The sequence below is a fragment of the Perca fluviatilis genome, chromosome 6 (assembly GCF_010015445.1).
Source record: "Perca fluviatilis chromosome 6, GENO_Pfluv_1.0, whole genome shotgun sequence".
Lineage (NCBI taxonomy): Eukaryota > Metazoa > Chordata > Actinopteri > Perciformes > Percidae > Perca > Perca fluviatilis.
This window is the reverse complement of record NC_053117.1, coordinates 8642822-8657896: the sequence shown is the minus strand read 5'-3', so window position 1 is coordinate 8657896 and position 15075 is coordinate 8642822. Positions and strand designations below refer to the sequence as shown.

At 41.4% G+C, this 15075-nt stretch overlaps 1 protein-coding gene across 1 annotated transcript in view; it reads left to right on the top strand.

Annotated features, from left to right (window-relative positions):
- The window catches only part of tacr1a (tachykinin receptor 1a), an 84041-nt gene extending 69547 nt beyond the window's left edge, over window positions 1–14494 (top strand). The window contains exons 5-6 of the mRNA XM_039804237.1: window positions 1116–1498; window positions 12688–14494. Coding sequence (XP_039660171.1) covers window positions 1116–1461 — 346 coding nt within the window. The 3' untranslated portion in view covers window positions 1462–1498; window positions 12688–14494. The remainder of the gene's footprint in view (window positions 1–1115; window positions 1499–12687) is intronic.
- The last annotated feature ends 581 nt before the right edge of the window (window positions 14495–15075 follow it).

The following is a 15075-nucleotide window of genomic DNA, read 5'->3' as shown; positions in this document are numbered from 1 at the left end:
TCTAATTGCACCAGGGGTGCAAATAGCATACACTGCTAATTGTACCAGGGGTGCAAATAGCATACACTTCTAATTGCACCAGGGTACAAATAGCATACTGCTAATTGTACCAGAGGTGCAAATAGCATACACTGCTAATTGTACCAGGGGTGCAAATAGCCTCACCCATTTAAATTTGGCCTTTTAGCTGCTAAATGCTCAACTTTGTTTACCAGCTAGTCTCTAATTAGCACGTCAACATTGAAAACAGAGTTTCTTAAAATCTTCACCATGGACAGACTTTTTCAAAAAGTCAGTTTTCTTTAGCCTAATACACAGTTTGCATGCAGACAAAAGGCCCAAACTCATAGAAAAAGCTAAGTTTTAAAAAATACACGGGACTAGGCCTAACTGTGTATGTCTGCTGTTTGTTGCTGGGCAGGTAGTGCAAAGTGGTCTTATGGGAGTATTTACCCTGAAAAGAGCTGCCTGCCACTCAGTAATGTTAGTTACCCATTGTTGCCACAATTGCTGGTATTTAGCACAAGTTACATCAAACTCTTTAGATTACAGCCCGCAACGTACATCTTAATTACTCCGAAGTTACAGTTTACTAGTAGAGTATGTACCAATAATTAGTATATTTAGGTATAGGGGAACAAGATGTGAAGTTATGGAATAACGTATACTGTAGTTATTTCTTTCCTAATGGGTACCTATTCTATTATTACAGGGTAATCTACTGAGCATTAATCTGGATGTTTGGGAGGAATTTAAGTGTAGTTAACTACTGTACCTATTCTATTACAAGGTAGTATGACCATAAAACTGAGCAAAAATCTGGACGTTTCAGGGAAGATGGAGAGATGACATCTGTATCACTTACAGGTATACAAATAATGCAAAATCCACTTTTTCAATAAAGATATATATGTGTCCCCGGTCTAGAGACACACAATCCTCTCTCTGTTTTTCTCCTGCTTTTTATTGGCAGGTATATTTTTATCCCTGGTAGTTGAGCCAGCCATTACTAAAACAAGAATGTTATGGTCTGTATTCAATCCTAGGCTAGTTTTGTTTTTAAATGTGCACATAAACCGATCTAAATAAAACTAATCTGTGTTTTTCTTGCACAGGTTTCGTGCTGGTTTTAAACAAGCATTCCACTTCTGCCCCTGCGTCCCTCGAGGCTCTTATGAAGGCCTGGAACTCAAGTCCACTCGCTACCTTCAGACCCAGACAAGCGTTTACAAGGCCAGCCGGATGGAGACCACCGTTTCCACTATTACCCAGGTTGGGGATGACATGGAGCCGCCCAGGGTCAAGGCAATAGCAGGTCCACGGCGCGGTGGGGCCACGGTCGGGGCTAGACCACATAGTTCCTCCTTGGACCTCACCTCCAATGGGTCATCGTCCCGGAGCGTTTCCAAAACGGTCTCAGAGACGTCCAGTTTCTACTCTAGTAACCACCTGCAGGAATAGACCTCAAACGCAGTTTGCAGGACTGCAGGGAGAGAGAGTGAGTTGATTGTTCACTTAGTTGCTTTTGCCTGTGTGTGTTCATGCAAAAGTACAGCGTGAATGTGTGATTGTCTGCCAGTGACTGTGACTGGGTTTTTGATGAATACATTTTCACTGGAACGGCATGCGAGGTAATTTGCAAGTGAGACTAAGTCCCTGTTCACTGAGCGCTGTCCTCACCCAGTACCAAGCACTCCTGCCGCTCACAGTCAATGATCAACTCCCATTAGAAAGGGTTTGCTCACTGCCAAAAAGTAATGACGAGCACTTAGATGACATGAGCACATTCCAGTTCAAAAGCTACATTGAAGCAGATGCTAGCGCCTCCAATCTTCACGGCCTCCGCTTGTCACATCCGCCTGCTCTGAGTGAAGAGGGAACGTTCACACATCCTCAATCGCACAAGCGGTGTGACTTCACATAAGTCTATTTTCAAGTGGCGCTATAACATGAGAGCAGCATGCTGTGAACACAGCAGCTTCTCGTTTTAACAGAGGTGTTCTCTGCGAAGAGACAGAGCTCGGAGACCTCTGCACCTTTTAATGGAGAAATCCTGGTTTTCACAGGAACTCTCTGCGGAGAAGATACAAGTTGAAAAAAAACAGGCAGATGTGTGGGTTCAGTTGAAAGGCTCTATCCCAGAAGACGAGATAGGAGGAGAGGCGATAAACAACAGAGCATAGACTCTGAACTTTGCATGTGCGAGCGTGTGTATGCACAAGCAATCCAATGTGCAGGATGAGTGCCTATCTGCCCCAAGGAGTGCTCTAAGCAGGCGCGCTGAAAAGTGAGGCTGCACAATTATTCTGCCAGTTGTTTTCTTGATTAATCGATTAATCGTTTGGTGTATAAAAATGAGAAAATAGAGAAAAAATTCCATCCCAGTTTCTTAAAGTCCAAGGTGATGTCTTTTAATTTCTTGTTTTGTCAGTCCCAAAACCCAAAGATGTTCAGTTTCCCTAACGAATAATCGATTATCAAAATATAATATTATATATATATATATATAATAATAATAATCGTTGCAGCTCTACTGAAAAGTTCGAGCACTCACCTGAAACGCCGGCAGGGCCTAGCTCAGCTGTCATCTGGCTAAACATGGACTTCAACAGCTGGGAGTATCGTCTCTGGAACATAATGGTGCTCCAAATGCTGAAGAGGCAACGGTGAACCTCAAGAGAAATATGAGTCCTCAATCCCAGATTTAGTTTTCCGCGACTCCACCAAAACCCAAACAATCCTGGTGTGTAGCCTAGAGACCGATCTGCAATGAAGAGCAGATGGAATGCTCCAGTTTCCCACAGAATTAATATAGTTTGACAATAATAACCGTCCCCTCAGCCACGTGCAACTGGCTCCACCTTTGTAAGACATACATGACACTGGGTCGTGATCTGAATGCAAGGCACCACTGACAAACTGTGAAATGTTTGTTACTCTCATTACCCTTCCACCTGGCTGTAACATGTATGATAGTTTCAATTAGTTTTCATTTTAATTTGAGTAGTAGTTTTAGTTTGTTTTTGTTAGGGTCAGGTATAATGTCTCCACATACTTACGGGGTGGCTGTGGCTAAGTGGTAGAGAGGTCGCCTGTCAATCGGAAGGTTGGTGGTTCGATCCCTGGCCCTGCAGTTCCATGCCAAAGTGTCCTTGGGCAAGACACTGAACCCCGAGTTGCCCCCGATGCTGTGCCATCGGAGTGTGAATGTTTATCTGATGAGCAGGTGGCACCTTCTACGGCAACCTCAGCCACAGTGTATGAATGTGTGAATGGTGAATGGTTCCTGTACTATGTTAAAGCGCTTTGAGTAGTCGTTAAGACTAGAAAAGCGCTATATAAAAACAGTCCATTTACATACAAAATACATGGTTGGCCATGATTTATAATGTTTAATCTTTGCAATACTTTAAGCTTGATTTTATGGTTCTGCAGAGGCTCCACGCAGAGCTTTCGCTGTAGCCTATGTTAGTGGCCTGATGTTTATATAATACTTGTGCGTTGGTGTGTGCGTCAGTCTCTTTAAGAGAACAGCAGGGCCGGCATGTGTGTGTGGGGAGTGTGTGGTAGAGAGAGTGAGAGAGTGACGGTGATTAGCTTCGGAGCGAGTAGCGACTCTAGAGCCATAGTGAGAGAAACAAAGTGACTCCCCTGTTCTTTCTGACCACAGTGGGAAATTTGTAGCAGGAAAAGTTCTCCCTCTCCTTGATTTCATGTTGTTTATGGAGAAGGAGAACCAGGAAATGAGTCGGGGGAAATGCGGCGCTACCAAGCCACGGCCGAGCGATGTGCGTCGCCGCCACGTGTAGTTACATTTTTTGAGAGATGCACGTCAGGCTACGGCACGTACTTAGCCACGGCGTAGATTAAAATACGTTTTTATTCACTGCCTATTTTCGTTTTATTTTTAGTTTACTATAATAACCCTGGTCTGGATTTACATTTATTTTTACATTTACATCCAGTTCACTAAAATGTCTTGCTGCCTATTTCATTTGTGTGCTTTTTCTTGGTATTTTTGTGTTTGTTAAGGTGGATAAAGTCATCTCTGACCTCCTCTGCGGGTGGTTTACGTGATCAGATCTTCCCCTCTCTCCAAATATCCCCATTTTATGTGCTGTCACTCCATTTTGTAATCCAGTCATACACCATGCATGTTACTATCAGGTGGAAATGGCTTTTTAGATGTTGCAGCCTGGAATGTGCACAGGCAGCCTGTTAGCTATAGCTCTCTAATGTGCAGTGATGTGCCTTGCTGAGTAGCATAATGTCTGTAAAAGGGCGAGGGGAGCAGAGACGCAGCCCACTCTGCTGGGGTCCAGGAAAAGGTTGGTTAGGTAACAGGGGCTACAGAAGCCCACTGGGACAAACCTCCTACAGTGGTTAACACACACACACATACGTACACACACAGAAACATATACCCACTGTAAGAAATGACAAGCTTGGCATGGGATTTTAGTGGAAACATATTAGGCTTGTCACACAATTCTCAGTCATACTATCAGTACTACAGGGGCAAATAGTTTATAGTAATCTTTTAGTTTCAACGGATTTCATGTTATAGCATAATATTAAAACTTATATCAAGATATTCACTTGCCACAGTTTTAATTGGAAGATTCGAAGCATAGTTTGTAATGGTTTGATGGAAGTCAGAGTATTTTTTACCACAAATATCCTTGGGTGAGCTTAATAACTAAATCCTCGAGATGCACATATTTGTTGTGTACAGAACAAACACAGGCTTTACCCACGCACATCTACCAAACAGCCGAGCTGTAATTTATGCTGAAACACACAATGCAAGAGAGAAGACAGAATCCATTTTAATAAGTCTTAGTGAAGTATTTAAGACTGAAAAATATTTTTTTTCCCTGAAACAGTGGAAAACAAGTTTTGACAAATCCGCTTGTTTTTCATTGGAAATCAATTAAATAAGATAAGATAATACTTTATTGTCTGTTACACAAGGGTTACAGAAAATTGTCTTTGACAAGGCTCCAGTCACAAAGAGACATTCACACAGACATATAAAAACAAGACATGGGAGTGTTAAGGTATCAGCTGACTGTGGTGTTGATTTTGTGCTGTCCAGCAGAGGGGTGAAGGATTTCTTGTAGATGTTTTTTTTGGGCCTTTGTGAAAAATCCTTGTTTCAAGATGGATATTCTTTGCAGTGTGACTTGACAGCACACGCACGCAGAGAGTGATCACCTGTTGACACCAATCATTCCACACATACACACGCGCGCACACACACACACACACCACACACACACACACACACACACACACAGTACCCCTCCTGACTCCTGAGCCCTGTACTACGAATCCAGATCAACATGCCCTGGATTTATTTCAGTTACCCGGTTTAACCTAACAACCGCGGTCCCGCATAAGCTGTGTCACGACGGTGGTTAACAACTAGTTCAATCAACCCAGGGTTTCCCAATCCAGCGTGACCAATCGCAAACATCTACCAGAGCCGCATATTTTAGAAAAGAACAGCAAACTATAATTCTACATAAATATGAAGAACACAGACACGGTTTTACAGGGAAAACGCATTACAGTCGCTGCTATTACTCTTCCTAAAACAGGAAGGAAAGCTGTCAAAAAATAAAAAATAGCCGACGCTGTTATGCGTAAATCACAACTCTTATCAGTATCACTTCCCCATCAGTCAGGCACAAGATCTGACCATCATTACACTTTTGCTTTCCATAAACTGTCGTTGCTTTAGCCTATTATTTCACTTGCAACCCTGGCAGTGGTAAGCGATCGTGAGAGAAAAAAAATATAAAAACATAATTCAAACCGATGTATGCATTGGCAACACACGGCTCAAGAAGCCTACAAATAGCCGATATGCAATTTCCTCCGCTGAAAATCTATATCTTTCATAAAAATACTAATCTAAGAACGTTGACGCCGTTATCAATCGAGTATGGATTTTTTTATCTCATATATTTTGTTACCCCTATCGAGAAATAAATATTTTTAAATCCAAAAACATTGTTCTCGTGACTTGACAAAACCTCTGAAGTGACTTGTAAGACCTCTTGCAGATACTAGGCAATAGCATGCTACTATCGATACAACGTGCCAAACCTTTACTTTTGCTAAGCAACCAGGAATAGGCTAGGCACGCCCAGGAACGCCCATCAAGCGAGTGTGTGTCACTGTCTTCTGTAGCTAATGTGACTGTAGGGCAAGTTACCATGGCAATTTAACCCGGTAACAAGTGATCCACCATCTTGATACACAAAACCCTGGATTCAACCTGAAGTTACCTCGTTAACGCCAAATCTTGCTTCGTCGTACAGGCCTCAGGTCTATTCTCAACGCACAAAAGCTGTTATAAATTCCAGTGTCAGCTGACATGAAACTGAGGAGCAGATGTCAAGCAACATGACTTTATTGGAATCACAATAAAAATCAATATTATATAACTGTATTCACCAAGTATTAAGCTAACAAAACGTTGTCTGGGTGACATGGACACATATCTAACACTAAAGTACAAACATGGTGAAGGGAAAAAAGGAAGCCACATGAAATGGAAAAATGGAAATGAAGGATATAAAACAGAATCGACCTGCCATCACCATGACGTTCCACTTTTTCAGAGGCTAGAATATAAAAGTGAGACATCCTAGAGAGGTTTTGGGTGATGAATGTCTTGGCCAAGTCATCAGTTCAGTGATGAGAACATCAAAATCATAGATCTCTGTCTTTGATGCTGCATGCTAACACATTAACATACACTATGTTGAGTGAGAGTGATTTAGGGAAGAACTTTTACTGCAATTTTAATAAATATAGTAGCATAGTGGTTTGGTCCTGAATATTCATACATGATTATATCATTTAATCATTTGATGTCATTTAAAGGTTCAGTTGGTAACTTTTATAAAATGACAGGTGCTTGGTTTTGGCTCGACTGTTTTCAACATGACAGCCAGGTCACAAACTTTGTCATTTTACAGCTAAACCGTACACTAATATATGTTTCTGAAATCATTGGAGGCGTAAAATAGGCAGATATTGTCACTACAATTCGATTTGCGATTTTCTTTTTTTTAAATTTAGCTTTTAATATTCACTGTGTAACGGATAAAACATGCCATGTCACGGAGCATAATAACATGAGACATATCAAAACTTCTCTATATTCTTATACAAGCATGTGAACTTAGATATGAATTGCCAGCAATAAGAGGAATTTATTTTATACATTTTTAAAGGTCCTATGACATGCTGCTTTTTGGATGCTTTATATAGGCCTTAGTGGTCCCCTTATACTGTATCTGAAGTCTCTTTCCTGAAATTCAGCTTTGGTGCAGAATTACAACCACTACGAGCCAGTCCACAATGAGCTTTCCTTAGGATGTACCATTTCTGTGTCAGTAGCTTTAAATGCTATTGAAGAGGAGAGACGCAGGGCAAGGTGGAGGTGTGGCCTTGACCAGCTTGCGGTCGTAGCTCATTTTCTCATGGGTGGGCCAAATTCTCTGGGCGGGCAAAGCAGAGAAAGGGGAGGTAACCTTTCCCCTTATGACGACATATAGGGTACATTCCAGATCGGCCCATCTGAGCTTTCATTTTCTCAAAGGCAGAGCAGGATACCCAGGGCTCGGTTTACACCTATCACCATTTCTAGCCACTGGCAGGCTGGGGGAACTCTTGGTGCCTCGATTTGGAAAAATTGGAAATGGGCTTGAACTGACTTGCAGCGCAAATCTCAAATTTGCCGGAAGTTCGTCAGGGTTTTCCCAGGCTACTTCTTTCTAACACTGAATGAGTAAATTAGCAACAATCAAAGATCAAGTTAACTATAATTTACAGTATTAGAGTTCAACAATCACAAACTCAACTAATCTGATTTATCAGGAGCGTGTGGATGTAGTTTAATCATATTTGATTGACCTGGCAACATGAGCAAACAACTCATGACATTTTAATCAAAATGCTGCTATATCCTGATTGGTGCACAGAACTTTTCCAACTGAACCCCCACCCACTTCAAACCAATGAGGAGAACACAAAAAATTCAGAAATACAGTTATGAAATAACCACAGCTGTTTAAACTTAAGCAGGATGTGTGTTCAAACAGGGACCCATCATTCATAATAAGTAGCTGACTGAAAGAAAACAAAAATTAGGGCCTTTAAGTTTTCAACTATTCAAAATCCAGCCAAATGTCCAATTAATTTCAAAGTATGGAAAAGACATTAACCTTTAGCTTCTCCTGGCAACAGCAGTGACACACTATCCCTTGACCTTGTAGCAATGTTTTCCTCTCTTTGTTTTATTGGGCAGAAGCATTCAAAATGCAAATCAGCCTAAAATGATACTGTGTAACTAAGTTACCATCTGCAAAGGCAGCAGGCCTTCTCAGCATCATGTCATTTCAACCACAGAGCGTTAAAGAGAGACAATGATGTTGTTAGAACATACTTATTTGATTTGATTACAGTATGAACGAGACCTGCACCCTTGATGCCTCCTGCCCTGATAGGATGATTTAGAGTCAGAGAGTTGGATGAAATTTTCCTCGTCTGCATGTACTCCTGCAAGTAAATTAGCTCATACAGTACGTGTGCAGAAGACATGAGTTTGTTTGTGGTTCTTTTTCCTTACGAGGACCCAACAGACCTCTCAAGGACAGTGAGACAAAATTGATTTATTGTACACTTGGTACAAACAAACAAAAACACTGGCAGGCAATAGACAAAAAATAAATCTGGCGATAGAATCCAAAAACTCAACTCAGACAGGTCAAAAAGGTCAAAAAACAAGAGGAAGATCAAAAACACTTACAAGCTCTCAGGGAAAGAGGCTGAAAAGCTAAACTGGAGGGAAAGTGACCTCCAACACAAATACACTGTATCAAAATAAAACAGGAAGTAAGCAAAGTAAGATGAATGTAAAAGAAAACTGAAAACATGACCTAGGAGTTGGAGCTGGGCATCAAATTGATGCTACCACATTCTTACATAGCTAACTGCAGAGCTGTGATTTTGGCTGTCTTGACTAGTGGTGTGCGATACTGCAAAATCTGGTATTGATCCGATACCAAGTAAATACAGGGCCAGTTTCGCCGATACCGATACGATACATCATCAAATTGCTAAATCTGAATGAATTTTCATGACCTTTAAAGGCCCCATGGCATGAAAATTTCACTTTATGAGGTTTTTTTAACATTAATATGCATTCCCCCAGCCTGCCTATGGTCCCCCGGTGGCTAGAAATGGTGATAGGTGTAAACCGAGCCCTGGGTATCCTGCTCTGCCTTTGAGAAAATGAAAGCTCAGATGGGCCGATCTGGAATCTCCTCCTTATGAGGTCATAAGGAGCAAGGTTACCCCCCTTTCTTTGCTTTTGCCACCAATTTGCTCTCACCTCCTCGCTAATACACAGAGACACAGAAATGGCACATACTATGGAAAGGTCATTGTGGGACTGGCTCTAGTGGCTGTAATTCTGCACCAAGGCTGAATTTCGGGAAAGAGACTTCAGATACAGTATTAGGGGACCACTAAGGTCTATATAAAAGAGACTTCAGATACAGTATTAGGGGACCACTAAGGTCTATATAAAAGCATCCAAATAGCACCATGCCATGGGACCTTTAAGTGGTTTTGTGATTTTTAAATAAGTTAAAACCCAGGACAGAATTTTCATATGCTTGTATGAATTTGTTGTGTTACCACTGTATCTTACACCCTTTTTACAAATTCTACAGCTTGCCGTTGTTTAATTTTTGGCCTAAAAATATAGCCACACAGCGCTCCTCTTCGTCTCTGTCCTGCTTGTGTGTTCGGTTGTGTGTCTGTGTGTGTGTGTGTGTGTACTGCTGGCCGCCACCAGGCCTGTCTGCTTGCTTGCTTGCTTGTTTGCCTGGCGCCGCTGAGTCACGTGACGGTACAACATCAAATCACAAGAGGGGGGAGGAGGAGCAAAGTGTGCCTGCTCCGCGCTTTGACAGCATGTGTGACAGGAGCGGCACTTGAAAGTAGCGGCACTTACCAAGACACAGACAGCCAGGTCGGCTCTTTGATGAAACCGCAGCGGTGCATCCTGGAGAGAAACTAAAACTAAAGTATCAATCTCGTTACACTGGTATTGATCAATATCAATTCCAACGTTGGGATTGATATTATCGATATTTGGATCGATCCGCCCACCACTAGTCTTGACTGTGTCTATAGAGCAAGACAGGCACACAGAGAGACAAAAACACAGACACAGGTGGAAGAGGCCTGGCTTGGAGGTGGTGGGGGTTGTTGTTGGATGACTACCAAACAGACGCCTGGCACGAATCTATGCTTCGCAGCGCTTCGCAGGCTTTGTGTCCCTGCCGTTAGTTTTGGACCACTAAGGTCTATATAAAAGAGACTTCAGATACAGTATTAGGGGACCACTAAGGTCTATATAAAAGCATCCAAAGAGAACCATGTCATGGGACCTTTAACTCAGCTTGTCAAAGTGAAATGAATCTCGATGTGATTTGTCAGAGCAAGGTTTGAACATCATATTGAATTGGAATTCCCAAACAAGCCCGTCAAATGATAGACCTAATATGACATAACCTATCCATAGTAACCATTATGATGTAGCATCAGCTGTCTGAGCAAGTGAGAGGCATTTAAAGAGTGGAGTGAGCACTGTGAAGGTATACTTAAAAAAACATTCTCTTCTTCTCATCAGCTTTATTCATTTCTCATTTGACCACGGTAACCTAATTAAAACCAGGTAGCCAGGAATAATCCACCCCATGTGTCCTGAATGCAGAGTATGTTCACTCATCCCCCACGTATCACTTGGACTGGTCAAGTGGAGAGAGTAAACGAGAGGCTGGGGCTTTAATGAATGTGTAATCAACTTTGTTTGAGTGCTCCTCAAATGAGCGTACTGCAGGCTGCTGTCTCTCTCTGCCTCGTTAACACACACACACACACACACATAGTTGTAGTGATGGAGACAAAAAATGCCTTGCTTGTTGCTGAGGAGAGGCGCCAGGCAGGCTACACAGCGGGGTGAATAGCCTCATCAGCGCCATCTCTTCCTGTGTTTCGATCCGTCCCTCGCTCTCCAATCATGCTAATTACAGCAGAGAAGTGGAGAGGGCCGAACACAAGCAGGAGTGTACCTCGCACACAGGCACACACGCACACACGCATATACTTCTGCTTACAGGTCTCATCATTAAATGGGGTGAAAATATACAGTGACACACAACAGTGACATGGGTGCATGTTCAAGCGTGTGTGTGTGTGTGTTATAAACGGACCGATTTTACACAAAGTCAGACAAAGAGCTTGTAACTATATAGTCGAGTGAAGCAAATTTGTATTTATATAGCGCTAAGTTAACAGTAGAATCGCCAGAGCCGGCGTTATGATTCATAATGTCCTCCAAACCATACAACGATATCGGTCATTTGTTCCTACCCTCTAATGCAGTAGTTCTCAAACTTTTTTCAACAATGTACCCCCTTTGAATAGTTTTTTAAGGCAGCGCAAAACATTTTTGGTAGAAAAAAAAAGTGTATATAAAAGGTACAATACAGCCGGCAGTGATAGATTTACTAAACACCAACGTTGTAACTGAAAAACTTTTAAATGCTACATATCAAATGTTTAGAATCCATCACTGAATTCATTCATTATCGTAGTATAATTATTTTAGGAATTATGCATGACATATTTTAGCATTTAGCAAAACGCATGATTGGAGAGCGAGGGACGGATCGAAACACAGGAAGAGATGGTGCTGATGAGGCTATTCACCCCGCCGTGTAGCCTGTGTAGAACGTGAGGTTCGTAAAGTTACATTTGTTTTCAAACGGGAGTCGAACCACGCTCTCCTGGGTGGAAGGCCTGTGTTTGTTCCTTTTGCGGGAATTTGGCGCTCTTATACTTTCTCACCTTACTTCCTGCTTTGCTCCCGTCATAATCAGAGTCATACTACGGCCACTAGTGGGCGCCCGCACTATAAACGTAAATATAGGTCATAATTGTTGATTTCACAAACAACTATGGGAACTTTGTTTTTTTTGGGGGGAGGACAGTCTCAAAATATAAATGCGTGTGTGTGTGTGTGTGTGTGTGTGTGTATGTGTGAGGATTAGTGTACTTATTCGCCACAGTGACCTAAGTAGTTTTAAAAGTGTCGCACACAGCATAGCTAGTCGTTTAATGTCCTTAAATTCACTGATGCATTACTGCGCACTTCATTTACAAAAATATATCTTATTTATAAGAATGTGTACACATACAGTATGGATGATGCTTTAGCCAGAGTAAATGACATTATATAGTAGTATATAAGGAGAAATTCTCTGTTTCCAGGGTCAAGACCACAGCAATCTGCAAATATATAACTATAACTATATAACTAAACTGCAGTGAAGAACAGCCTCTGTAATATTATAGTCAATGTGAAGATGTGCGTTGCTGCAGTCAGGCTCAGTGTTTTGCTTTGTGAAAATACCAACCTATTCTGGTTTTCCTCATCTTGCACAGATTTCAACTTTTTCAGTGGTCTCTCTTGTGAATCTACTGTGCTTTTGAATGTGACGTTTTGATTATGAGCTGAAAAAAGAACTCGCATTGAATCACGATCTGTGTCCGTGTTGTAAATTGAATTAATCCATGGACACATGTACATTACAGTATCTCGGCGCATGGGACTGTGCGTCTGTGAAGAAAAGTGATTGGACTCTGGGGAAAGATGCCAACTGTGTGCCATGAAGAGACGTCTTCTTACAGTACTAGTGCCTGTTTCAATAGAAATGTTCAAATACCTCTGGCTGTGTCTGAAAACTAAACAGCACTGCTTTTACTGAAACTGCCACATAAGGGGCATGTTGTTGTAGGCACGGCCAGCCCGCCATACTACAACTTTATTGACATTTGTGTCCTAAATTTAAGAAGGTTTAGAAGGTTGAGAGTCAGGGGCTGCATGTTTCAAATTAAACATTCGGAACGTTCTGTTTTGGCTCTGTACTCCTGTGCATTCAATTGAAACTTTAAGTTAAAGGCTGGCAATATTCTATCTTGTTCTCATGAATTCCCATTTAGTTTCATGTCATTCATTCATTCAGTCTGAAATCACCTTCTTGTTACCTGATTTCTTGTTGGGAATCAGTAGGGAATCAATGACATTCTTACAGTATAATACAAAGCATCATTTCATGGTGCTTGTGACACTCAGAAAAATGTATTTGTTGTTTTACAGACAATGCGCATGGGAACATGCCGTTTTGGGCCAGTGTGTGTGTGTGTGTGTGTCACGTGATCTTGCAATATCGAATGAGACCACTGCGCCAAAATCATCTCACAGCCCAAAATTGTTTCAGGAGGGTTACAGTAGCAGTAACATGATGTCCCCATTTTTTGTCCCGCCTTCTAAGATCTGGTTGGTCGACTGTTTCTCCAACATGTGGAATTGCCAGTGGGCACAACTGCAGACCTCTGGCGATTTAGAGGTTTAGACCCAGGATAAACAAAAAAAGGCCAAAACCCAAATATGAATTAAAACACATCAACACCATTATGCTGCTGGAAACACTCACTAGCGCAGTGTGTAATAGTGTGTTTAATATAGTCCCTTAACAAATACACTATTGGCTCCTGCTTGAATAACGTTGGCTAAAAACAGAGCCCAGCTGTTTTAATAAATGACTAAGCCTTTTTTTTTCGTTAATTTAATTAACCAAGGAAACTAACTATATCTTTGAAATGTATTACAGTAATTTAATTAAGTTGAATTAACTATATATTTTTCAATGATTTACATCTTCTGTCGGAACAAATGGCCCCTGTCAGGTTAGGGAAGTCAGAAATGCATTGTTGACTTTTTCGGGATTTGTTAACAATGAGAAAAATATACCACAGCCTTATCCTTTAAAATGCTGACTCAGCTATAATTTGAGGGTGATTACATTCACATCCGATCAACCGTGTAGAACTTATAGCCCTTTGAATCCCTCAAATGTTTCATTTGAAGTCCAGTGTGCTGGAATATAGAGCTAACTAATACTGCGCAGTACGTGAAAAAATACATTTCTGATCATATTTGTGACTACATAGATAAGAAATATGGATCTGAAACATACACTAAGTAGATATCTGCCAAGTTTCAGACACAGCCATGTATGCCAGTCTAAGTCCTATACTGTGTTGTGCTGTATCTGTTTTGCTTGTTTCTATCATGCTTATTCCTGAAAGAGATTTAGGTTGAGACATCATTCTAAATGGCTGTTTCTCCAAAACCTCCATGCTTTTGCTATTAAAGTTAAGTTAATCTTGTGTATCTATTTTTTCACTGTGAGTACTGCTCTGAGGTGGCTGTGTATCTGTTCTATTTACTGTACAGTGGGTGTTTTTATCTGTGATCTGTGCCAAAATCGGGGTATCAATTGTAATGTCTTCTAATAAAGAAAATGAGAAATAACAGAATTCATTTCAAGCAACAAAAGGTGTACAAGTGAGTGTGTGTTCTGTTTCTTTTTTTTTCTTCACATCAAACAACACCTGTGACTAAAGGATGGAAACAAGCATCTGGCACAGAGAGTGCCGTACAGGATCCATAATGTTCAGAGAGAGAATAGACCAAAAAAACACTTTGTAGCCACGGCTCACTCTCTGTCTATATGAATCCTGACCTGTGGTACGAGTGCACAGAGATGAGCGAGAGAAGGATGCGGAGGAAGAAGCAGCAGCAGCGAGAATAGAAGGCTCACTGTGTGCACGTGTGTGTGTGTGTGTGTGTGTGTGTGTGTGTGTGTGTGTGTGTGTGTGTGTGTGTGTGTTTTGCTGGTGTCAGATAAAAACATGTAGTGTGCTGCACTGGACCTTCAAACAGAGCACACTGTATGCATATCAAACCACAAACAAGCAAGCAAGGCTCCCTGTCATGTGACTACAAGACTATATATTGAGCAACACTTACATGACAAAAATGATCATTGTCGTTTAAAAACAGTGTAAAATCAGTGTCAATGTTCTAAGATGACTTGTTTGACGACAACCAGTAGTGACAACCCATTCTCACTCCCA